The sequence below is a fragment of the Aphelocoma coerulescens genome, chromosome 19 (genome assembly GCF_041296385.1).
Source record: "Aphelocoma coerulescens isolate FSJ_1873_10779 chromosome 19, UR_Acoe_1.0, whole genome shotgun sequence".
Taxonomy (NCBI): domain Eukaryota; kingdom Metazoa; phylum Chordata; class Aves; order Passeriformes; family Corvidae; genus Aphelocoma; species Aphelocoma coerulescens.
In genome coordinates this window covers 8,334,027-8,357,782 of record NC_091032.1, presented here as the reverse complement: position 1 = coordinate 8,357,782, position 23,756 = coordinate 8,334,027, and the positions used below count along the sequence as shown (strand labels likewise).

At 45.3% G+C, this 23,756-nt stretch overlaps 1 protein-coding gene across 1 annotated transcript; it reads left to right on the top strand.

The window, feature by feature from the left end:
• Positions 1-250: 250 nt before the first annotated feature.
• TRIM37 (tripartite motif containing 37) lies at positions 251-21,804 on the top strand. The gene is made up of 25 exons (XM_069033225.1): positions 251-449; positions 1,711-1,812; positions 3,120-3,160; positions 3,745-3,861; positions 4,140-4,227; positions 5,064-5,186; positions 6,321-6,444; positions 7,167-7,234; positions 7,696-7,820; positions 8,509-8,559; positions 8,824-8,905; positions 10,276-10,352; positions 10,959-11,138; positions 11,669-11,783; positions 11,905-12,117; positions 12,498-12,634; positions 13,329-13,426; positions 14,404-14,604; positions 16,227-16,538; positions 17,157-17,285; positions 17,762-17,945; positions 18,610-18,728; positions 20,171-20,323; positions 20,862-20,940; positions 21,237-21,804. The coding sequence occupies exons 1-25, from the start codon at positions 429-431 to the stop codon at positions 21,238-21,240; spliced, it is 2,943 nt and encodes a 980-aa protein (XP_068889326.1). The 5' UTR covers positions 251-428; the 3' UTR covers positions 21,241-21,804.
• The last annotated feature ends 1,952 nt before the right edge of the window (positions 21,805-23,756 follow it).

The window sequence follows — 23,756 nt, the reverse complement described above, 5'->3', positions numbered from 1 at the left end:
GGTGAACGCTGGTTATAACAACTGAAAATAGCCGTCAGCGGGGTGCAGAAACCCATCCCCGCTCCTGAAACCTCGCCGGTAAGGAGGAATTAATAGAAATAATAAAGAAAAATAAGAGAAAATAACGAAAAATAAAGGAAAACCCAAGCGCGAGGCGCTCGCGCCGCCGGCTCCCCTCAGGCGCTGCCGCGCCTCCGGCGCGCCCCTCGCGCCGCCACGCCCCCTGCGGGCGGCCCCGCGCATGCGCAGCACGGGCGGGGCGGGCGCGGCCGCGCTGCCGCGGTCACGGCCCGGCGGGTGCGCGGGGCCGGAGCGCCGAGTCCGCTCCCGAAAACAGCTCTCCTGGAGCCTCCGCTCCTCACCCGCGGGCACGGAGAGGGAGGCCGGGGACAGCCGTCCCCGCTCCCTCCGCCGGCGGAGCCGCAGCCATGGACGAGCAGAGCGTGGAGGTGAGCGGCGGGCGGGCGGGCGGCGCGCGCGCTCCCTCAGGGCGGTGAGGGGGCAGCGGCTGCGGCTTCTCCTCCGCACCCTCCCGGTTTAGCGGGGCCCCTCGGAGGGCCCCTGTCCCCTGTGTGAGCGGGGGGAAAAGGCCGAGTGGTACCAAGCGGCGGCGGCCCGGGCGCTGGGAACAGCCTGCGGCGCTGCGGGGCTTGGCTCGGGTGGGCAGGGAGGCGGCAGGTGGGGAGGGGGTCGGAAATGAGCTGGCGGAGCTCCGCAGGTGCCAGTTCCGGAGGTGGATGGATCTAGGGATGGATGGGTGGGTGGGTGGGTAGAGACCTGGCACACACGGAACCCGCTTTGGCACCGTGGCTGTAACCCGGCAGCTCAAACACCTGCTGGGGGCTGTGTCACAGCCAGGCTGGGGAAGAATGGAAAAGACCGGCTGTGATCACCTCCTGTAAACGCATATGGTGCGTTTCAGTGGCTTGCAACTGTTAAAGAAGACATTAATATATGGGAGATACTGTGGTATCTTTTAAATTAAAGATGTCGTGCTTTTGTGCTGATTCACAATCTCAATGATTTGGGGAGAAAAAATAGCACCTCTGAAGGACCTTATGAAGTTCCATAGTTAAAACCAGAAGGGTTATAGCTCCTGTATGATACAGAAGGTAAAACTTCTTTATCAGTTAACTATCTATCAATATGGAAAGCAAACGTTGCTTTCAAAATACCTTTCTTGTTTGGGAAATGTTTTTATCACTCAAGATTGATTAAATGGGGTACAAGAGAGTGTAGAAATTATAGAGCTGGTGCTAATGGTAGACCTTAAAATATATAAGTCTTTTAAAAATAAAAAAAAATACCCAATTCAATTCAATTCAAGCCCTCTTGTGTATAACACATACATGCGCTTACCACGATTCAGAAATAGTTCAGTGCCAGTCCACTGTCTGCAGGTACAACACCATTTCTTCTGGCAACCGCTCAATCACAAGCAGGACTATCTTGGCTACAGGAAGGACTGCTCCAAAAGAGATAAGACAAATAGAAGCTGTTCCTTGAAGAAGGAGAACAGTGTTTTAAAATGGGTGCTGGGAGCTGGTGCAGTGTAGAAGCTGAGGGGGAGAGTTGTTATGTCCAGGTTATATCTCCCTCGGAGGTGCGCTGTTTGGAACAGAACTGAAACCTGGCACTGTGCCTGGAAAACAAATGCAGCCCTGGTGTGTTTGAAGCATGCTTAACAATAGTGATAATCCCCCTTTGCAGAGCATTGCCGAGGTGTTCCGATGTTTTATTTGTATGGAGAAGCTGCGGGATGCCCGCCTGTGCCCTCACTGCTCCAAGCTCTGCTGTTTCAGCTGTATCCGCGTGAGTTTGCTTGGTTTAGTTTATTCTTTCAAATGTTCAAACTGAAAACTGAGCTTATGAAGACATTCTTTTCCTGGAGTTCCAAGGATTCTTTTTTTTTTTTCCTTCCTCCTTTAGTTTCCCTTACAAAACCTTTTATAACACCCCTGAGGAAGAAGTAGGCAGGCTGTGCATTGCCTTCAGTGGTGCTAATTATAGGCACCATCTGGAATAATTGCTTTAAGGAAGAGACACACAATGATCCCTTCTTTAGCACCTCCTGAGAGCTGGCAATGCCTGCATGGAAGACAAAAGTTGGGACAGAAATCAGATGCTGACTTTGCATCTGGTAAGGTCATAGCATCACCTCCTGTATCCTGGAGGTGTTTTATAATGCTTGTCAGGCTGGTGTGGTGTGATCAGGTGGGGCTAAATCTTTCTCAGGGGAGTCTGAGGCAGCACCTGAATCCTCATTCCTTTGTTGAGGCCGTGGTTCCCAGTGTATCACACTCCAGTTCCAAATCCAGATGCTGTTTTGTGTTGCTGTAGCAGCAAAAGGTTCAGCTGAGGTTTCCAGACCTCCAGTAGTATTTCCAGAAATTGGAACAGACGTTCATCCTTCGCTCTGGAAGCTCTGACAAGAGCTGTAGGTGAAGGATTTGTGCTGCATATTAAGGATTGTAGATGACATATTGTTGCTGGGTGGTGAGAGATTATTCATGAGACTCTTTAAATGTAGTAGAGAGCTGACAAATATAAACCCATCAACGGCTGAGCTTTTACACTTGTGAGCTGTAGTGGGCAGGTGAAGTTCTTTGCTCAGCTGTTTGTCCCTGGAGCTTTCTGGAAAAGAAACATTCCCAGGCTCCTTGTGGATTTGATCACTGAACTTCAGGTATTTAATTTGTCTATAAATAACCCAAGAGGAAGAAATAAATTATCTTGAAGACTAATTAGACTCTGAAAAAGATACTTGTGGTGTCTTTTTCTTTCCTTTATTGAAACACACTCTTTAGTCTAAGACTCTGGGAATCTGCCAGGTGGGTGGTTTCTAATGCAATATTTGGTACCTCAAAGTTCTCTGTATAATTTTAACTGAAGCATCTCTGACATATGAAGCCAAGTGGTTGCTTGTTACTAAGACACAAGTAGCAGCTTCTTCTGTGACTAAGTGGTTGAACAGTTAAATTGAAAATTTGTTGAAAAAAGGAAAAAATATAGGAAAGCTATAATAAAAATAAGTAACTCCTAATTAATGATAGAAGATGCTTGCCTGCAGTTCTTTCATTCCACTCTGTTTAAAAAGGTTTTTCCTTTTTCCATCACAGCGTTGGCTGACTGAACAAAGAGCTCAGTGCCCTCATTGCAGGTAAGGTATTTTTAATATCAGGAATTGGGTGGATTGTCCTGTTATGATCAATCTCTTTTTCAGTGCAGGTTGCACTATATTTATAAGCTTGGTTTTTTGGTTTTTTTTTGAGACCTGCCTGCTGTTTCTATAAAAATTGGCCCTGGTATAATACTTATTGTAAAATGTGTTCTAGTTTTGTGACAAGCTAAGCAGGATCTTTGTTCTTCCTACATAACACTGCTGTGTACGTAGCTGGTGTAATAAGAGTAACTAGAGGGAATTCCTCTTTATATTCTTCTTACAAAAGTCAGAGCCCAGAAGCTTCAGTTTTCAGTGTGAAAGTGTCCATTTTTTTATGCCTGTAATTTGTGTGATGTGCTCATGCAGCTGTATCATTTTAGGATTAAGTTCCTACCTCTCCCCAGTCCCCAAATGAGCTAATTGACTTTTTTTCTCTTGGAATAACTAGTACAATGTCTCCTTTTTTTTTCTTTTGCTTATGACTCTTCTGGTAGTGTAGAATTAAACTGAATTCACTTCAGTGCTTCTCCTTTGGCTCCTGGAGCCAAATTCCTGCTCTAACTGTGCCATCCTTCTTGCAGAGCCCCCCTGCAGCTCCGAGAGCTTGTCAACTGTCGCTGGGCAGAGGAGGTCACACAGCAGCTGGACACACTGCAGCTCTGCAGCCTTACAAAGCATGAAGAGAATGAAAAGGACAAGTAAATGGAGTGTTCTTTGCATGAAGTGTTTTGTGGTTTGCATTATAGGAGCCAATTTTAGTAATGTACTCTCTGTATCTGTGAAGTGCTTCTTGAGAGAATACTAAAAGCAACATTAATCTTACAGAAGGTTTTTACTGAATGTAACTGTTCTTGCAAAAGATGGTTTGTGCTTTACTTGCAGGATTGTGTAGCAAAACTAGTGAAAATATTAAACTGAGTTTGTAGAAAATTCATAGCTGTTTTCTGTTGGTGATATGTGTATTTTTTGGTTTAAGGTGTGAAAATCATCATGAGAAGCTCAGTGTTTTCTGCTGGACCTGCAAGAAGTGTATCTGCCACCAGTGTGCACTTTGGGGAGGAATGGTAAGAGGAGACTTGCTGGAATGCACATGGTGTGAGAGACTTCAGGCTTTGTGTCTGACAGTGGTTTTGAAGAACTAGAAATGCAGTGAAACTGCTGTTACAGCTGTTGGATTGCCATACAAATTCTGCAGTTTTATGTGTATTTATTACTTAATGATATTGCTTGTGAAACACAGTACTTCTTGTTTGTAGTTAGAGAAGGAAATTGAATTTTTGCCAAAAGCAGGTCAGAATTGCCTTCCTTGTTATAACCTTCATGATGTCTTGGACAAATTCTGTGTGATGGAGAGAGTTTTGTGGGCAAAGGAAGAAGCCTTGCTCAAAAAACACAGATAACACTTGTTATTTAATTGTCCTGGCCTCTAATCTCCAAAGCTGTGGCACAGTTCCTCAGAGTTTATCCATCCAGATGGGTATTTCAAGGAGAAACAGCTGTTGCTGTCTGGAATGTAAGTGGTTAACAGTGTGCTGCCTTTGTTTGGGAAGGGTGTTTTAATAATAATGATAAAAATAAACCTTCTATCAATATTTGATTTGGTAAAGGATTGTACAGTGAATGAAGCAGTTTATTTTCGGAGGACTCTTGAGACTCCAAATAACTCCTGACAGGAAGTTTTGATGGAATGAGAGCCAAATTCATGACTTCTTATAAAGGGAAGCGAAAGACTGACTTCCTACATACAATCTGCTTTGGAACCTTTCCAGAACGAGTGATACACTCATAGGCTTTCTTCCCTTCTCTTTCAGGAATTTAATAGGAGTGGAATAAAGTGGAAAAGAGATGCTCTGTTATTCACCACCTCCTCCTCCTCCTCCCCCTTTTTCTCTTTGAACAGCATGGAGGACACACTTTTAAACCACTGGCAGAAATCTACGAGCAGCACGTCACAAAAGTAAATGAAGAAGTGGCAAAGCTTAGGAGAAGACTCATGGAATTGATCAGTTTGGTGCAGGAAGTGGTAAGGAAGTTTTCCTGTAGTATTCCAGTGGCAAAGGATAACTGTAAAGTGGGAAGTGGGAGTAGTACCTGTTAGAAGGTGATGGGATTATTCCACAGAGAGATCTTTTTGCTTTTTCATTTGACTCTTCTTATACAATGTGAAAAGATCAAAATATTCTCGGTTCTGGTTTAGAGTTAGGTAATAGAATTTTTGTTTTGGTGAGTGCTGTTTAAAAGCTGGAGTTGGAAGATGTGTTTTTATCAACACTTAAAGTACACTCTGTCACGTTAAATAAGAATAAAAATGCTTTATTCTAGCAGCTTATTTTCCTTTTTCTAGGATAATAATCTGTAAATGCATTTGAGCCTGCAGGATGAGCAGCTCACCAATTGGAGATTTGTTTCTGTATCTCCTTTTTCTTCTCTGTGGAGTGAACGTGTCAAAGATACAAATATTGACACGTTCAGCTTGGGCAGTTTCAGTGGGAATTCCAGCAATTTGATGCAGTTTCTTGGTTCCCAGGAAGGATTACTTTTGTGTTACATTTATGATGTGTAGTCTTTGTGCAGATAAAATCAGGAATTTTTTGATTGAGTTTCTGTATGATTTTTGCCTGTTGTTCAGGTGGTTGTTTGCCACATGCACTGATAGTTTTGCTCTGCTCCAGCTCAGGTGTGACTTTATCACCACATGGGCCACTTGTGTTTATAAAATGCTGAGAGTTCGTGGCCTTCCCCTGCCAGGGAGACGGATGCTGGTTTTATCCGTTATTGTTACCACAAAGAGCTTTTCTGGTTTTATCACATCATTCTCGTTACCACAAAAATAATTTTTCTGTGCTGCACAAGTTGCAGAAGAGAAACTGGCAGCTGCATTTACAGGTCTGATACTAAAGAATCCCCATATGACAAATCCCTGTGTGATGAGACAATGTTGCTCAGCTTCCCAATTAACCCTTGGGCACGCTGAGGGACCCGGTGAAATCCTGGCTGCTCCAGGAGCAACGCTCAAAACCAACTCCTGTTTTTCCTCATAGGGGATTTAGGGAGACTTAAGCATTTCTGGGATCTGAGAGAGTGGAGTCAAGGTGTGCATGAGTGGAAGATGCAGATGTGTGAAGGCTTTTGTCCGTGTTTTTCCCGCTGCCTTCAGGAGCGGAACGTGGAGGCCGTGCGCAGTGCCAAGGACGAGCGCGTGCGGGAGATCCGCAACGCCGTGGAGATGATGATCGCCCGCCTGGACACCCAGCTCAAGAACAAGCTCATCACTTTGATGGGTGGGTATTGGCCTCTGTGAGGAGGAGGAGAAATTTGTTAACAATGTGTAAATCCACTGAGCAACTGTTTTCCTGGGAGCATGACTCCTTCCACACTGCCTGGTGTTGAGCAAGCTCACTGCTGGTAGAAAACTTCATCTGCAGCAAAGCTTTTGGTTAATGAGGTAGTTACTGTGATAAGTTCTAAATTTGACATAACCTGATTATATTCTGTTTAAAACTCCTATATAATATCTTGGAAAACATTCCCATCTAGCTGGAGGATGTTTAGCACCTTTCAACTAAAGTGCTTTTACTTCATCATTTATGTTGGTCAAGAAGTGCATCTTTCTAATTAGAAAAGTTTGAAAATTACATCTTTATGATAAATGCTCCTTTTAGTGTAATTTTAATATGAGTGAGGCTTGTCTGGATAAGAGTCAAAACTGCTTTTTTTTTGTGTCCAAAAAAGCACCCCAAAACAACAATCCTGCCATTTCTGGGACACAGAGGGTTTTGTTACTGACTTAACCTCAAATGAGTTCTTCACTACAGCTCTAATTAAAAATGTAGACTTGCTTTTCAAATGCTTTCTCAATCAACCTTGGTATATTTAGAAATCCTTTACCTCAGTATGTTCTGGGGCAGCTTCCATGTGAGGGAAAAAAGAAAACGAAAATTACACTTTCTTAAGAAACAGTATGTGGTTTTGGGGGTTTTTACCATGTCTTTTCTTTAAACAGGTCAAAAAACATCACTTACTCAAGAAACTGAACTTCTAGAAACCCTACTTCAAGAAGTAGAACATCAGGTGATTATGAAAAGAGATCCCTCCTCAGTTGGCTTTTCTTGATTTCTTTTTTATTTTAAAACTATTAATTGATGGAGATTTCTGGAGGATATCTCTTCACTGAAGTGGCCTTAGGTTGCATGATTTCTTCTTAAAAACAAGTTGATCTTCTAGAAATACTCAAAAGATGTTGTATTGCTTGAAAAACTAGTACAGGGATTGGCAATATCATACAAAACTACCCAGTTGTATATAAATTAGTTTAACCTAAGGGAAGTACACAGTAGTTGTTGTAACTTTCATTGTGGAATTCTGGAAAACAAAATAACCAAAACCTCCAAGCTCCCTTTTACGTTGTGTCGTGGGTAAACTTTCTGAAGCTGTGACAAACATGCAGTTCAGTTGTTTGAAAAGAAAAGTGGATAAAACCTCTGATTTTTACTCAGCTAAGGATATTTTTCCTTCCTTTTTTCCCTGCATAGTTACGGTCCTGCAGCAAGAGTGAGCTGATATCCAAAAGCTCCGAGATCCTGATGATGTTCCAGCAGGTCCATCGGAAGCCCATGGCCTCGTTTGTCACCACTCCTGTCCCCCCAGACTTCACAAGGTGAGTGTTACATTTCTGTTCTGTCTGTTCAGTGTTTAAAAACATATTTAAAGTACTTGAGAGGAGAGTTTTCCTCTTAGGTTACTCCTTGTAGTAACCTGTGCTGCAAGTAGGCTTTTCTGTCCCAGCAGGGCTTATTTTGTGTCTGTAGTCCCTGCTGGGGAGTCAGGACAGTGGGTTCCAGCTCTCAATTTTTTTTTTCTCTTTTACACTTAGTTTACTGATTTGTCCTTTTTTTCTCTTATTATTGGGTCATTCAGTATATAATTGCCAGGCTCTCATGAGATGCCTCTGCAGGTCACCTTAATTCAGAATATACAGCCAAAACCACTTCATAGCACAATTCTTCATCAGGAGAATGCTGCTGGTGCTGGGTTCTGAGGGAGCCTGTGCTGAAAAAATGCCTTAAAAAAATGGAAAGTCAGAGAAGTCTCAAGAATTCCTCAGCAAAAATTGGTTTGGCTGTGTCTTGGTTGAAATCTGAATGTTCATTTTCTAGTGGCACCAAGGTATCCCCTCCTAAGGAGGCTTATAAATGGAATTATACTGCAATAACCCAGTGTAGTCCTGGTGAATTGCAGTGGCTCTGGTGACCTAAATCATCTAAAATTCTTCTACAGATTGTGAAAGTTGGGATTTTTAATGCCATGTTATTCAAGTGTAATGTATTTATTCTTTTCCCCCACAGTGAATTGGTTCCAGCCTATGACTCAACTACATTTGTCTTGGAAAACTTCAGGTAAGAATGTATCTTAAATTACTGTGAATATTGGGAACATCCTTCTGTTCCTTCTCTACATGAGAAATGTTATTTAGAACACAGAATAATCTCCACAGAAAACTGTGAGATGTGGACTAAAACTACAGAAATTCCATTAACAATCTCTTGTTTGCCAGGTGAACAATTATTTTCCGTGAGAAGGACAATTGTCTGTGCAGCTCATGGCTCCATGAGGGGTTTGCTTTGTCCCAGTACCAAATATTTTTCCTCCTGTCTCACCAGTACCCTGCGCCAGCGAGCGGATCCCGTGTACAGCCCTCCCCTGCAGGTGTCAGGACTGTGCTGGAGATTAAAAGTTTACCCGGTGAGTTTTGTCTTCAACTGCAGCTTTTATCCCATCCCAGTTCATTCCCAGGCTTTCCAGTGAGGAATCATCAGTTTTTCTCATGCTGTATATGAAAAGCTGTAGGAAAAGAACATTTTAAGAGTTGATCACCAACCGCTGGAGAATTTCCTCTCTGCCTCCAGATCTCCAGTGAGAACATTCTCAGTATAGTTTGTCTGGTTAATTTAAAAGCAATTAAAGATGGGTCCTACTAATATGGCATAGGAACCTTAATAGATATTTTAATGTCTCAGTGATTTGTGCAGATGTTCCTTTACAGAACTGAGGTATAGAGTAACTTACTCTGAGTTATACTTACTGGGGAAGGTGGGAGGAGGACCAAGTATTAGTTGTTGACTCTGCATTCAATTCTCAAACTGGACATTAAAATGTGTATTTTGCTATGTCCCTTCAGTGGGCCGAATATTCCAGTTTCTGAAGCTTTGTCCATGTTGGAATGTTGACCCCCAAGCTGGGATCTTTCCACATTCCCTGCTCTGGTCAGTGCTGCTCCTGCAGCTGTGTGGAGAAGGAGGAGTTTGGTGGTGGAGCACCAGCTCTGTCTCAGTGATTTATTTTTGTGGCATCCTTGGAGAATTGACTCTGTAAGTGAAGCCCATGGATGCCCAGAATTGTATTATTGCAGTGCAGAGGTGGAACTGTGTGGAAGTTTCCAGAGTACTGTAAATTCAGGATTAGCTCCATGAGCTGTGCTGTCAGAAGGCATTAAAATTTATTTTTTCAATGGTAAGTTGAAATGTTCCTTCAAGCTGGAGGATTCAAGTTGAGCCATTCTTCATCCTTGATTCAGGTGAGTGTAATGGAGGTTTTGCTGCATTTTTTCTTGACTTCTGGTGGCTCTAATATTGTTTCTTAGTTAACTGCCCTAACTTTTCATGTTGCATGGGATTTTTTTCTGAACAAATTGCTCTTTTCTCAAAAATTAAGTAGCTTTGAAATGTGACTGTATGTAAAATATTTCAGAACTAATGTTTAACCTGAAATAATATTTTTCTGGTACATTAAGTGTTTGTCTATTCAGACTTCCACTTAATCAAATACCTAAAGTGCTATTAGAGTAATTAAAGCTTTGCCTTGAGATTTATATCTGAGATACCAGCACTGCACTGTGTATGTGCTTCTTGTTGATTCATGTTACAGTAGGAGGCCACTGAAGTCTAAAAATCACAACTGTAACATCCAAAGTAGATTCCTGCTGCAAATCCAGTGTTGATTGAAGCTATTTTCTAAACTTTTCGAAGTCTTCTGTATCAAAGTGTTTTGGGTTTTTTTTATTTTTTCTGGTTTTTCCTTTCTATTTTTAATCAACTTCTCAATTTCATTTCAAGGATGGAAATGGAGTAGTTCGGGGCTACTACCTGTCAGTGTTCCTGGAGCTGTCTGCTGGATTGCCAGAGACATCCAAGTAAGCAAACCTGCAGTAAGGGGTTTTTCTATCAGTGTTTGCAGAGACTGCAGAGCCCTTGGGAAAAGAATGGTGAGACTTCTGTTGTCCCTTGAGCTTTGAATCAGGCACAGAGATAATATTTTAAAGTTGTTACTCAGTGGCTTTCTTGAGATAAAAAAGAAGGTGGCAAAAGAACTGATAAGAGTATCTGTGTGGTAGTTTGGTCTTGGAGTTCACTCTACTCCTCCCCCCTTTTCCTCCCCCCTTTTCCTCCCCCCTTTTCCTCCCCCCTTTTCCTCCCCCCTTTTCCTCCCCCCTTTTCCTCCCCCCTTTTCCTCCCCCCTTTTCCTCCCCCCTTTTCCTCCCCCCTTTTCCTCCCCCCTTTTCCTCCCCCCTTTTCCTCCCCCCTTTTCCTCCCCCCTTTTCCTCCCCCCTTTTCCTCCCCCCTTTTCCTCCCCCCTTTTCCTCCCCCCTTTTCCTCCCCCCTGTTTATTTAAGTGTTCAGTAAAATTGTAAGCCCAACTCACCAATTCAGCTGAGCAGGGAAGTGTAGCTCTTAAACCTGACCCACTCAGAAATTCTGTCACCTTTTGGCCCTAATCCCTGTGCCTTTCCCCTGGGCAGGTATGAATACCGTGTAGAAATGGTCCATCAATCCACCAATGATCCCACCAAAAACATCATTCGGGAGTTTGCCTCTGATTTTGAAGTTGGGGAATGTTGGGGTTACAACCGATTCTTCCGCCTGGACCTGCTGGCCAACGAGGGCTACTTGAACCGACAGAACGACACCGTGATCCTCAGGTGGGGCTTCCCTGCTCTCCTTTCAAAGTGCCATCACCAATCTACTGCTGAAATAGGGAATAATTAACCAGTTGAATTTAAAAGATTAGTGATGTGTTTTGCTCTAAATGGATTTCACTGTCAGCAGCTTTAAAGACAGAAATGTGCCAAAGGGAGTTGTGGAAATGTTATCTTTCTTGGAGGAGTAGCTGCTCCTGGCACTAATGAGGGTTAGAGACCTGTAGCTACCAGAATTAAAGGAAAAAGATGCTTTCTCCCTCTCTTTAGAAACAGTTGTATTGAGCATTGGAGAACTTTGGGAATAAAGGAAGTCTGTGAGTCTCTCCTACAGAACTCACTGTGGCCAGTCAGGGTGTTCAGGACACTGAGTCCACAAGGACCTGTTGTCTGTTAAGTTTATTTCATCACTAGATTTTAGGTTTTAAGGTTTTTCTGCAGGGCTGTTTTGGATAGAGGAAGGGATGTTTTAGAAACAAGCCCCAAACCAAACAAACTGCTTCAGAAAACCCCTTTTGAATGTTCCTTTGAAGGTTCCAAGTGCGCTCACCAACCTTCTTCCAAAAGTGCCGGGATCAGCACTGGTACATTGCTCAACTGGAAGCAGCTCAGACAAGTTATATCCAGCAAATAAATAACCTAAAAGAAGTAAGTGGGATGTTTGTGAATGTAAATCACCTGTTAAAGTGTATCTGCAAGTTAACAAAGGTGCTTGATTTGGTGATGCTGCTCCATTGTTGTTTTCTCTGTTATTTTTGTCACCTTTTAGAGGCTTGCGATTGAACTGTCCCGGACTCAGAAATCCCGAGGGGTTTCCCCTCCAGACACTCACCTCAGTCCCCAGAATGATGAGGGCTCAGAGACAAGAGCAAAAAAACCTGGACAAAGCATTGAAGCACTGCTGGAGAATTTCACTGCTCCAGGATTAGCACGGGAGAACAAGGAAGAGGAGGAAGAGAAGGCCCAGCAGGAAGACTTCAATGTAGGAATTCTCTGTTTCCTGCCTCTATGTAGCTTTCTGTGATAAGGCAGCAATAGAAACAGGGGAACTTCTGAATTGTAAATGAGGTTTATTATCCTTGCTATGGAAATAGATGACACACTTGAAAGCTGTAAGTGAGAGGTGACTCCAGAGAGATGTTCCAGAACAGAGCTAAAAGATCCCACCACAAAAAAAGTCTCCAAGTTGCAGCTGAAAAATCTGACTTGTGTTTGTTCCCAACCTTTAATGTGCTTTGAGAGCCCCCTCAGTGCTGTGTGATAGTGACACAGGGGACAGAGAGTGTCTGCTCATAGCTTTTGGGGATGCATCAAGGTGCAAGTGAATGTTTCTTTATCAAAAACCTCCTGTTTTTCCTGTAGCACGAGCTCTCAGATGGTGACCTGGATATAGATCTTGCTGGTGAAGACGAGGTGAACCACCTTGATGGCAGCAGCTCTTCAGCAAGTTCAACAGCAACCAGTAACACTGAAGAAAATGATATTGATGAAGAAACTATGTAAGTAACTTTAAATGCCTTTCAGATCATCCTGTGCCTTGTACCCAGGGTAATCATCCCAATTCCACTGGAAACTGAGTAATTTGCTGGGGTGTGTGGGATTCCAGTGTGATTTGAGAGGTGGTTCCTATACTGGGAGCAACATGAACTCATAGAGTTAGTGCTAAACATTGAATTTTTGGTCAGCTAATTACTGTCTTTCTGATCTCTTTATTTATGTTAGTGCTGCATTCTGTCTTTGACAAGTGATAATCTGTGAAGGTTCTTTCCCAAAACACTATTAAGAAATCTGTCTCAGCACTGTAACAGAACAGAGGTCTGGTATTGGGAAGTGTTGTAGTAGTAGGAGAGTGATGATAAGGACAGGTATTTAAATTAGGGAATTCAAGGCTGAGCAGAGCTGATGTCAAATCCTGGAATCTTAATTAAAATGTGAGAATGTGCTGCAACACTTACAAATACCGGAGTTGCAGGATCAGATTTTGCAGTCTAGGTACATATGGCACTTTTGGCCTCTTGGTTAATGAGTCAGTCATTTAATTACTACACTTCATTTGTTCAGTTTGGGTAGCTTGGAACGCAGGAAATACAATTTACAGCACTTTCTGTTGTTTTTTGGTGCCATAACATTTAACAAGAGCTGAGGAAAGCTAACAGTTGTATTCTCCTTTTCACACCCTGATCATCCCCGAAGGTCTGGAGAGAATGATGTGGAATACAGCAGTACTATGGAGCTGGAAGATGGAGATCTCATGGAGGATGCAGCAGCTGCTGCTACTCCTGGAGCATCAGGTATGAAAAACAACTCCAGAATTCCCATAAAAGCAAAACGCTGCTGGATTCCTTCCCCTGCTCCTCTTGGAAGCGACTCCAAGCTGTGTGTTCTGCAGGCAGTTCTATTTTGGGAACTGCTGCATCATGTGGTTTGTACTGATTATTGCAGTGTAGCAGAAACACTTCATTGGTTCAATAAAAAAAAAAGGGGGGGGGGGCGAATAATCTGAAGATGCCGGTTTAAAAATGATGTCAAAGTTTGGAGGGCAGCTTTGTGTCTCTGAAATTCCTGAGAAGGAATTTTTACTGATGTCTGTGTGACCTCTGAGTGGGTGACACATTCACTTGGGGTGTAGTGCACCGCAAAACCCAAAGAATCTGGAGGGAATGAGGTAAAGAATCCTCACAAGTCAAGCAGAAATACATTTTAAATGCAACACAAAAAGGTGTTCTGGGATTTTTTTGCAGCCTAGAGATGATCACAGCCTAAATTAGCCATAAGATTCTGAAAGAAATGTATCTATATGGAACACAGAGATATATTATGGAATTTAAGTATATTTAGGACAAAGATGCCAGAAGTGGCATTCTCTGGAATTGGTATTTGTGCTGCTGTACAAGTCTGTTGGTGCTTGAACGACAGAATTCCCTGTTTGTAAGTTCTGAAGTTCAGAGAGAGACATGTTTGTCTCCTTACTCCTTTAGAGTAAGTCTAATCTTTGTCTTGATCTGTTAACAAATCTGTTTATGAAGAGATTTTTATAAAAGGTAGGAAGTGGAGCACTTTCCCCTTTCCAGTTGTTTTTATTTTACTCTTAAATTAGAAGCATATCTGATTGCTTTCAGCACCCAGAAATCCATGAAATACCAGTGTCTCCTTAAGTTTCATGGGATGCTTTCATTCCTAATCTGCTTGTGTGAGTCTTTTTATTTTTCCTAGGGAATAATGCATGCCTGTGTCCCACACATCCCACCTTTGTGTCTCTCCTGGTCAGGCACCAGCCACAGCTACAGCAGTGCCAGTGGGAGACCCTCACGGCGGGGAGCCAGCGCCCTGGGCTCCACAGCCAGCAGCAGTCTGCTGGATATAGATCCCTTAATTTTAATCCACTTGTTGGACCTAAAAGACAGAAATGGCATGGAAAACCTTTGGGGCCTTCAGCCACGTCCTCCTGCCTCTCTTCTGCAGAACAGAGGTAACTACACCATGCATCTGATGGTTTAATTCCAGCCTGGAAATGCTGTGGGATGACTGAAAAGCCCCTTTCGTGGAAGGGGTTGGCACTGGAAGCCAACACAAAACACAATTCTGTGCTGAGACAGCAGCTTCACCTCTCCCTGCATACAGCTGGAGTGGCTGGAAGTACTTGGAGCACGGTGCAAACCAACCAAATAAATACTGGAATTTAGAGGCCATTAGAACTAGAAAAATGTGACTGATTGTAAGGCTGGAAAAGAAAAAAAAGGAAATGGATCAAAATGTCAGAAGCCAAAAATAGTGATGGTATTTAAATAATTGAGGAATATTTGTGGTTCAGTTGGGACTCTTGACCCGAAAACAGCAATTAACTCCATGTGCAGCAGCAGCAGAGCTGGCAGTCCTGGCACCCCTGGCTCTTCCTGGAGGTTGCTTGTTCCTCTGGTAGTGAGAAATTAAATGTATTATTGAGGTTTGATTGAATTTTGTCATGATTGACACTTATTTGAGCTGCTGGCTCACAACCATTTGGTGACTTTGTAGAACAAAAGAGAAATAAATGTCCCTTTGCTCCAAGTGATGCTTGGGTTTGCTGCCACAATGCCATTGGTGGTACTGAATTTAACTCCAACTCTTTGTTCCTTTGTCATTAGCTTTTTAAATGTAGTTACATAAACAGTCATGAATTTTCAGTGAGTGTAATCCATATTTTCAAAAGTGGAAGTCACTTCCAGAAGTACCAAAAAAAAAAAAAAAAGGGGAGCAGCACATGAACTGTGAGTCCCAGTTCTATTTTGCTTTTGGAAAAAGCCCTGGACAAAAGGAGCTCAGGAGAGGGCACTGCACTTTGTGCTGTGCCACTCAAGCAGGTGAAGCTCTCCTGTTGTGCTGAGTTGTGTGAGTCTTTAGCTACTGAACACACAGCCAAAATCAGCTGTTTTGTGGAGCTTCCCTTGGGATTTGACTGTTCCCAGAGCTTACTGAAGTTGGTCAGTAAAGACAAAGCTGCTGTTCCATTTGGAGTTTGCCAGACCTCACCTCCTGAGGTGAAGGTTTCTAAGAGCCACTTGACTTTAGAGTTTGGAACAACTGAATTTGCAGTGAAAAACAGAATTTATAACACTTCAGATAGATCCAGGTTGATCTAATTCCAGCTGAGCAACACAGAGGCTTATTCAGGTATTAGCTGCTCAACCTGATCTTCTGCTGTGAGGTAATTAAGAGAACTCCTTCCCTATTTTCAGATTTCTTTGAGTACTCTGTGTTATGACATGTTGGTGGTCTGAGAATCTTCTAGACACAGTCAACAAGTTTTATAAAAATTTGAGATGAACTGGCAGCCTGGCTGGCAAGGTGGTAGCTCAGGTGTCACCAGGATTCCTGCAGCAGTACTGGGAGCCTGGCTTCTCCCAGTGAGCAGGATTGGGAACCTTCTTCCACAACAGGGAGCAAGCCCTGCTGTCCCAGCAGCTTGGCAGTGCTTGCAGCCTCAGTGTGGTGCTGTGCCAGGACAGAATGTGTGTCCCTAGCAGGACAAAAGGTACAATTCTTAGCTCTCCACGTTTATTTGAGAATGGTTTTCCTTACCTGCTGTGTTCTCTGCCTTTTCCTTTGGCAAAGCCTCGTCCTATTCCCTGAAGGATCGAGACCAGCGGAGGCACCAGGCCATGTGGAGGGTGCCCCCCGATCTGAAGATGCTGAAAAGACTCAAAACCCAGATGGCTGAAGTTCGAAGCAAAATGTCTGATGTGAAGAACCAGCTGTCTGAAGTGAGGAGCAGCAATGCTGGCTCAGGGGAGGGACAGCCCAGCTTCTTCTCCATCGAGCAGGGGGCCCTGGCTGCCTGTGGCACTGACAGCTGCAGCAAGCTGCAGGAAATAGGGATGGAGCTCCTGACCAAGTCTTCAGTCACCAGTTGTTACATAAGGAATTGTAAGTGCATGGAGGATTTAAATCATCTTTACAGCTGGTTCATGTCCCCAGCAGTTCCTCAAACTTGGGTTCAGCTGGAGATCAGAAATGTAAACCTGCTCTGCCATTGAGTTGCTGAAACTGATTTCAGCCCTTTCTGTAAAACACCAAAACTTCACCCCACAGCCACTGCCAAACCTGATGCAGTGACAATGTTCTGAGGTTTAACCCAGGCTCACACTGGTCTGAGCTGGTCACTCCCTTGACTGCTCTGCATCAGGCCCATCTGGGAACTTGAGGCTGTTGCAGGGAACAAATTAAAACAGTCCTGACTTGCTGGAATCTAAAATACAAGTAAGGCAGGATTTAGGTTTGTCTATCCTTTATAATCTCATGCTGGCTGAAGGAAGCTTTCTGAAGGATGTTTCAGTGCAAGGCAGGTGAACATGACTTGTGCAGTCTTGGCCAGGCTTCCCTCCAGGCCAGGCCTTTGACAGGAAGGTGTGGCAGGATTTGTGCAGGAGTGGGAGTTAATGAAAAATGACAATAATGTGGAGCTTCACTTACAACAAGCATAAGGCCGGGGTCTAGCAGTGCTTTGAGTGAATACTTGTCACATCTTTACACTTTTTTTTGCAGCTGCCAGTAAGAAAAGCACCTCAGGCAAGCCCCTTCGCTCGGGAGCAGCCGGGAGCCTGTCCCTGAGGAGAGCCATGGACAGCGGGGACGGGAACCTGCGCCTGAAGGGGGACAGCCACCCTGCTGAGGGTACACTGTCACCTGTGTGGGATGGAATTGGCATCTCTTGTACTAAAGCTTTTCAAGGAGTCTTTAATTTGGCAGCTGGAGTTTCCCTTAAACTTGCATGGATCCTTTCTCCCACGGAGTGTTACTGTACCTTTGATAGCTGAGCTGGGAGGCAGCACCTCACATTCACTTACCAGAACATAAATAGATGTGTTATGTTCTGGTGTCTCAGCAAATACTTCAGGAATGAACTTGACAGTGAAAATCCCGGATCACACAGCACTGAGCCAGGTTTAAATTGTGATTTAGCTTAGAGGGAACTCAAGGAAACTCCAGTAAGAATTTTATGGTAGTGCTGCTCCTGAGTTGCACGATGCCCTTCCTTTAGTGCAAGCACAAGGAAACCTCTACCACAGAAATTGGAATTTTGCCCCTCTCCAGCAGTCAGGGAAGGAGGGGAGGGTCGTGTGGATCACATTTGTGCTCTCTCTGCTCAGGAGGCCTGGGGAGCTCCAAGCTGAGTGCTCGGCCCCACGCCCGGGCCCTGGCTGGCCCCGGGGCTGCTGAGGCACTGCCAAAGCAGGAGGAGAGACCCTGTGAGGGATCAGATTCTGAGCTGGGAGCTTCTGGCTTGAATGGCTTGGCTGCTGTAGAGAAGAACAGAAAAGTTGGTGCTCTGGGGTAAGGGTTTCTTCATTTTTCCTCTTATCTCCTCCCCCACCTTCCCTTGGTCTACAAAAATGCCACAATCTCCTAAAACCAGGTGCTGGCAGCATGAAAGAAGAATTACTTTGAAGTTTACTTGGTTGATGCTGTTCCCTCTGGACAGCAATTTTTGGGTTTATAACTAGGTTACAAGTCTTCTTTCCTTTTTTTTTTCTTTTTTTCCCCTTTTTCTCTTATTTTGATCAGCTCTGGCTGGAGTTTGACACTTGGAATTGAAAGGCAGTCCAGGTCTGTTTTCCCACTTACCCTCTAACTGAAATTTAATCACTTTTGATTTCCTCATTTAAGATGACGCTTTTTGCTCTTAATTTGATTTTTCAGCTGTTTCATGATAATTCTCTGTTGGCCAGCTAAGCAAAGAGCAATGGAGTTTTCAGGTTATTTTTTCTAAATAAGTAGAGTCACCTTTTTTGGGAAAATATTAAAACTTTTCAAGGTTTTTTGATTGCTTTAGAAATACTAAAATGCTAAAAAAAAAGCTGGAAGTTTAAGTGGGTGTGTAGGAGACTTAAATAAGGAGCAAAACTCAATGTGGCACTAAAAGGCTTTGTTTCCACCACTGAGTTCAGGCTGAATTTCTAACGTGGGGTTTTGTATTTCTCCTAAATTCCTTCCCAAGTTCAAACTCCAAGGGATGTCGGATGGAAGGAGCCCAGTCTGCTGGCCTGGAGAGCAGCTCTGAGCCCGGGGAGCTGCAGGGGATGGGCTCTGAAGGTGCCTCTGCAGGACCAGAGGAAGGTAAATTGGGCGTTGTGGGGGGCAGGTGCAGCGTGGCCGCGCTCCGGGCGCTGCTGCTCCGCCTCTGGAGCGGGAAGGAACGAGAGAAAACCACCCCCAAAAGCTGCTTCCATGGCTGCTGAACTTTGCTGTACTTTGGCAGCTGCAGAATAAATCTGAGTGAGGAGAGAAGAGCTCTGTGTGGCTGCTGTTGGGGCAGGATCGGGGCTGTCGCGTGGGGCCATCACTCTCTGGACAAGCAGCTGCTTTTTGTACCTTGAGACAGCTCCAGGTCTCTGCTTTGCTGTTCAGTGGAGTGGCCTTGAGAAGAATTTCTTATCTAATTAAAATAGCAATCAGTGACCTTGGCTTGTAATTCTGCTCCCTTCAGGGACAACCCCCCGTGGTAACGTTCTCCACAGCCACACAAGAGCCTCTCCAGCACCTCATTCATGCTGGGTGTTGTACATAATCCAGTTTCCTTAGAGACTTGAAGGAAAGTTTTCCTCCTCCCTTCCTGCATCCTTTCCATGCTGGAAAAAAATAACGCTGCCTTTTTTTTTTTTTTTTTTCCTTCTGAAAGTCCACATAGAGTTTTTCTTATCTTGCTAAAACTCTCCTGCCTTCCACCCCTGCACTAATTTGAATTTCAATGACTGGATTGTAGCGCAAAGCCTATATTAAGGTGCCAGCATCCATCTCGAGCTGCAGTGTGCAATATTGTGTGGGAGTTGGCATTTACAGAAGGTCTCTCAGTGACAAAACTGAATTTCTGCTCTTAGTCACTGCAGCGTGATCATGATGTGCTCCTGCAGTTCTGCTCTCAGAGCACGGAGCCCAATAGGAAAACGCTTTAGAAACTGAAATACTTCATTGTTAAAAACCCCAGGAAGCAAATATTACAATTTTTTTCCCTTCAGAGGAAAAACTACAGTAGAGTTGGCCCCTCACTTTGCTTTTTCTTAGCAATGAGTATCAGCTCTTAAGAGGCCAAGCCAAGTAGACCCTGTGTCATCCACGGAGAGTTCTGGCTGCCCAGTGCCCACCCATGGTCACCTCCTGGAGACACCAACAGCTCTGGTTCTGCTTTGGAGGGGAAATTTGTTGTGTGAGACTCAAATACACTATTGCTGCTTGAAGGCTCTGGTAGGTCCCATCTACCCCCCAGGTTGTGCTGCCTTTTAGCTCCTAGAAAAACAACTTTTATTGTCTGTCCCAGTTGCTGAGTAGACTGAGCAGCTCAGCTGGTGGCATACAGGACAAATCCAGCTGTGTTCAGGGCTGGTACCCAGTGCTCTGCCAGACCCCTGAGTGCTTGGAAAGTGCTCCTTCTTCCCTCAGTTCTCCTGATATCAAATCCCAAGAACTGGCAGGAACTCTTCCATGGGACAAAGTCAGACGTTTCAGCTGTGCAGATCCTGCTGCCATCATTTTGCCCTGGGTGTCTCTGGTTTCTCTTGCAGCTGGGGTGTGTCAGAAGCACGTCCTTCACCTCCTGCCAGGGATGAGCAGTGACAGTGACATCGAATGTGACACGGAAAATGAGGAGCAGGAGGATGCCACCTCTCCCTCGGAGGTGTTCAACCAGGCCTTCTCTGTCCAGCCCCCCAGCGAAGGTAGAGCTGATAGAGCCCCTCTTCCCAAACATTCCCAGTCTTCCCAGAGCTCCTTGGGTACAGATCCCTGTGAGGGGCTGTGGAGGTGTTCAAGCTCAAGGAACTGCCAGTAAGATTTGGAACTCCTCTCTTGGGATCCCAATTAAAACAGCTCAAAACAGGAGAGGGAAACACTTGCTAGCCTTGAGAAGTCAGTTTAGGTGAGTCTCCTGGGAAGGGTTGGAAAACCCATAGCTCCAGTTCCCAACTGGAACTCCCTGTATGCCAGGATTGGCACTCTAAGTAGGCTAATTCCAGGGAGGTAACCGCTGCCTTAGACATGGATTTGCATCTTAATTGGCAGGAATGTGCTTCCAGCAGTTCAGTGGAGCTTCAGAAAGTCCTCTGGTTAAGCTTTCAGTTCCAGTCCAATGGATCAAAGCTGTGAGGCCATGGGGGTGAAGTGTTGGCCGGAGTGAGGGGAGGGAGCATTCCCTGGCTGTTCCAGTGCTAACTGGTGAGGGTGACTGGGTTTTTCTGGTGTTGTTTTCACCCTCAGAGCACTCCTCGGTGTTACCAGACGGGGATCAAGTCAATTCTGACGATCTCAGCTTTGTTCCTGGAGAGGACAGCACCAGGTAATTGGGAAGGTTCTCCTTGGCCAGCCCTGGGGCTGCACCTTCCCTGTGCTGCTCCAGGAGCTGCAGCCACGGAGCCACTACTCATCCTGTGTCAGGATCCTGAGCTCCCTCCGGCTCTGAGGCGGTCTGGGAGGAGGGAGGGAGGGTTGAGCTCTGAACACTTCCATAATCGGTACAAAACTGAGTGGGTTGAAGGAGCTGGCATAAAATTTTAACTCGTAAGATTGTGTTTGAAGCCTTAAAACTGCTCCAGCAAGAGAGTTTTCAGTGCAAACTGACTTTGTTTGGAGCAGGTAGAGCATGGGCTTGAGGCCTGAAGACCCAAGGCCGCATCCCTGGGGAGAGGGGTGTGCATTCCCTGGAGCTGAGCCCGAGGCCGCAGTCCCTGGCTGCGTGGTTCTTCTGCCATTGTCTTAACCCTGTCCTGGGGCACAACGACCTTTGCAGGCCCAGCACTGAAGGGTGGCACTCGTGCTCCACCAGCCTCAGCTGCTCTGAGGAGTGGTGGGGAAGGTGCTGAGCCCCGTCCCCGGGGGGCATGAGGGTCCTGCTGTGCTGCTGGAATGAGTGTGTGACTGTCCTTGGGAATGCTGGGGGAAAACAGCCACCACTCCAATTGTTTTCCCCAGTTGGTGACGTGGACCAGCCACAGCCATTGCCAAACTCTTTGTTCGTTGCATTTTGAGCTGCTGAAATCCTTGTGAAGCTCCTCTGGGAGCTGATGCCTGGTTAGTGACAAAGCATGAGCCCGGTGTTGTCCTCGTGTGGCCGCCTGTGCCCTGTGTCCGTGTGAATGTGCTCTACAACTCCTAGTTTAAAACTGTTTGCACTTTGTTAATAAAATGAATGTTGAAATCTTGAGTCTTAGGTGTTTGTGTGTGGATAAGTAAAAGGGTGGAGGCTGTCAGGGTCAGCTCCACCAGGGAGGGACTTTTTCCTGCCCTCCACCTGTCACTTTTTTCCTTAATTATTCAGTGAAAAGCACTTAAAACCCCTCTGGGATTCCGTTTGTAGAAGCCAGAGCAAATGCTTAAATCTCGATTCAAACAGGAATTGAGAAGGGTGCGGAGTCTTTCCCCAAATGTGGTTTATGTTTCTCAGCTGCAGAGGGAGCAGAGCCTGTTCCAGTGCTGAGCCTGCTGGGGGCCAGGGCCAGGCCCCACACCCTGGAGGTGCCTTGTGAGTGTTTGGGGCTGTGTGGTGATTACTGCACACAGCTTAATTAGGTTAATCATGGCACTCTGCCTCTTCAGCACTCGCAGCTGCTTTACTCTCAATGAGAGGCCCAAGCTGAAGGAAATGCCTGCTGAGGCACAGGGGCTGCTCTCGAGGCCGTGTCCAGCTGTTGGAGGGGCAAGGGAGGAGCTGTTGATTTGCTCACCTTATGGACAACTTCTTTAGAGTTGGTTTGTGAAGAACAGGGGGGAAAAGAGGCTTGAAGACATTGATCTCCTTGGGCTGTGCTGTAACAGCCCCTCCCTTTTGGGCTGTGAAACAGCAGAACTGGGCCACAATGGCTCCTGGGCAACCACATGGAAGCCAGAGCTCAACAGAGTAATTCCACGTCCCTATCCCACGACGGAAACCCCCTTTCAGCACAGTAAAGGCACAGCTGCTCGCTGCCTTTGTTAGCTCTTAAATAACCAGGCTATCTGAAGTGTGGTTTAAATTACTGTTTTATTAAGATATTGGTAAAACTCCAACAGTTTTTCCTGTATAAACAGCTTTCATAAATAAAATATGGATGACTAATACATGGTTAGAACTAAACTCGCGGGTGAACTGTAGAACAAGATTGCAAATGGAAAAGTCCCAACACTGGTACATGATTCAGCTTGAATTTATTCACTTGATAAAGAACATGTTTCATGAACAAGGTACTACAGAAAGGTCAGCAGGAGCACCCAGGAGCTGAGACGTGCCTGGCTGGCCACGAGCAGCAGCACTTGGGGTGAGCTCAGCCACCTCCCCTGTTCTCGTCCCGAGGTGGCTTCCAGAGGGAAGGAGAGGAAAAACCGGACACGACAAGGGTTGTATGAGACCCTGACAGGTGGGGGTTGTTTTTCTTTAGCTTTAACGCTGGCAAGGGCAGTGCCATGGCTGGGGTGCCAGGGCTGGAGCGGGGCACGGACATTGGAGTCAGAAGTCGTGTTAATGCTTCCTTATTATTGCACATGATACAAGGGTAGAAAGTTTTGTTCCTGTCGCAAAGAGGATGTGAATTAAAGAAAGATTGCCCTAAATTACAGACATGAACAAAGCTGCAGTATCCCCTTGGATGGCTTTGTTTATGTGACTAAGTGCTGAGTGACAAAATTGTGCTAAAACAGCCCCTAATTTAGACCAATCTTTCTCATTTTGCTTTATTCCTGCAGAATCTTGGGGTCGGGAGGATTTGGTGAGGAGAGAGTGGACCTGAACTACAGCAGCCATATCTATGCACACAACTCGTTGTGCCTCATCTGCCCATGGGACAAGTGACACACAGTGCTCCAAAAACAGGCGGAGTTTCTAGGATGCTGCACCACCAGCAACGTGGTGTAAGTTAAAGTCTGCTTGGCCATTGTCCTTCGGCGCCGCGGCGCCACCGAACCCAACAGCTCAGCTACGGCACGGTTCTCACTCGCAAGGACAATGGATGGCACTTCTAGGTCAAGAAAAGTTCCACACGTGCGTTTCCACCCACCTCTAGTGCAAATGGAATGGGTTAAGAGCTCCCTGCTCTGGTGCTGTTCTGCTCTCTGCACCGCACACATTCCTCAGAGCTGGGAAAGCACAGCGGCCCCTCCCGCACGGGAGCCCCGCGGTGCTCA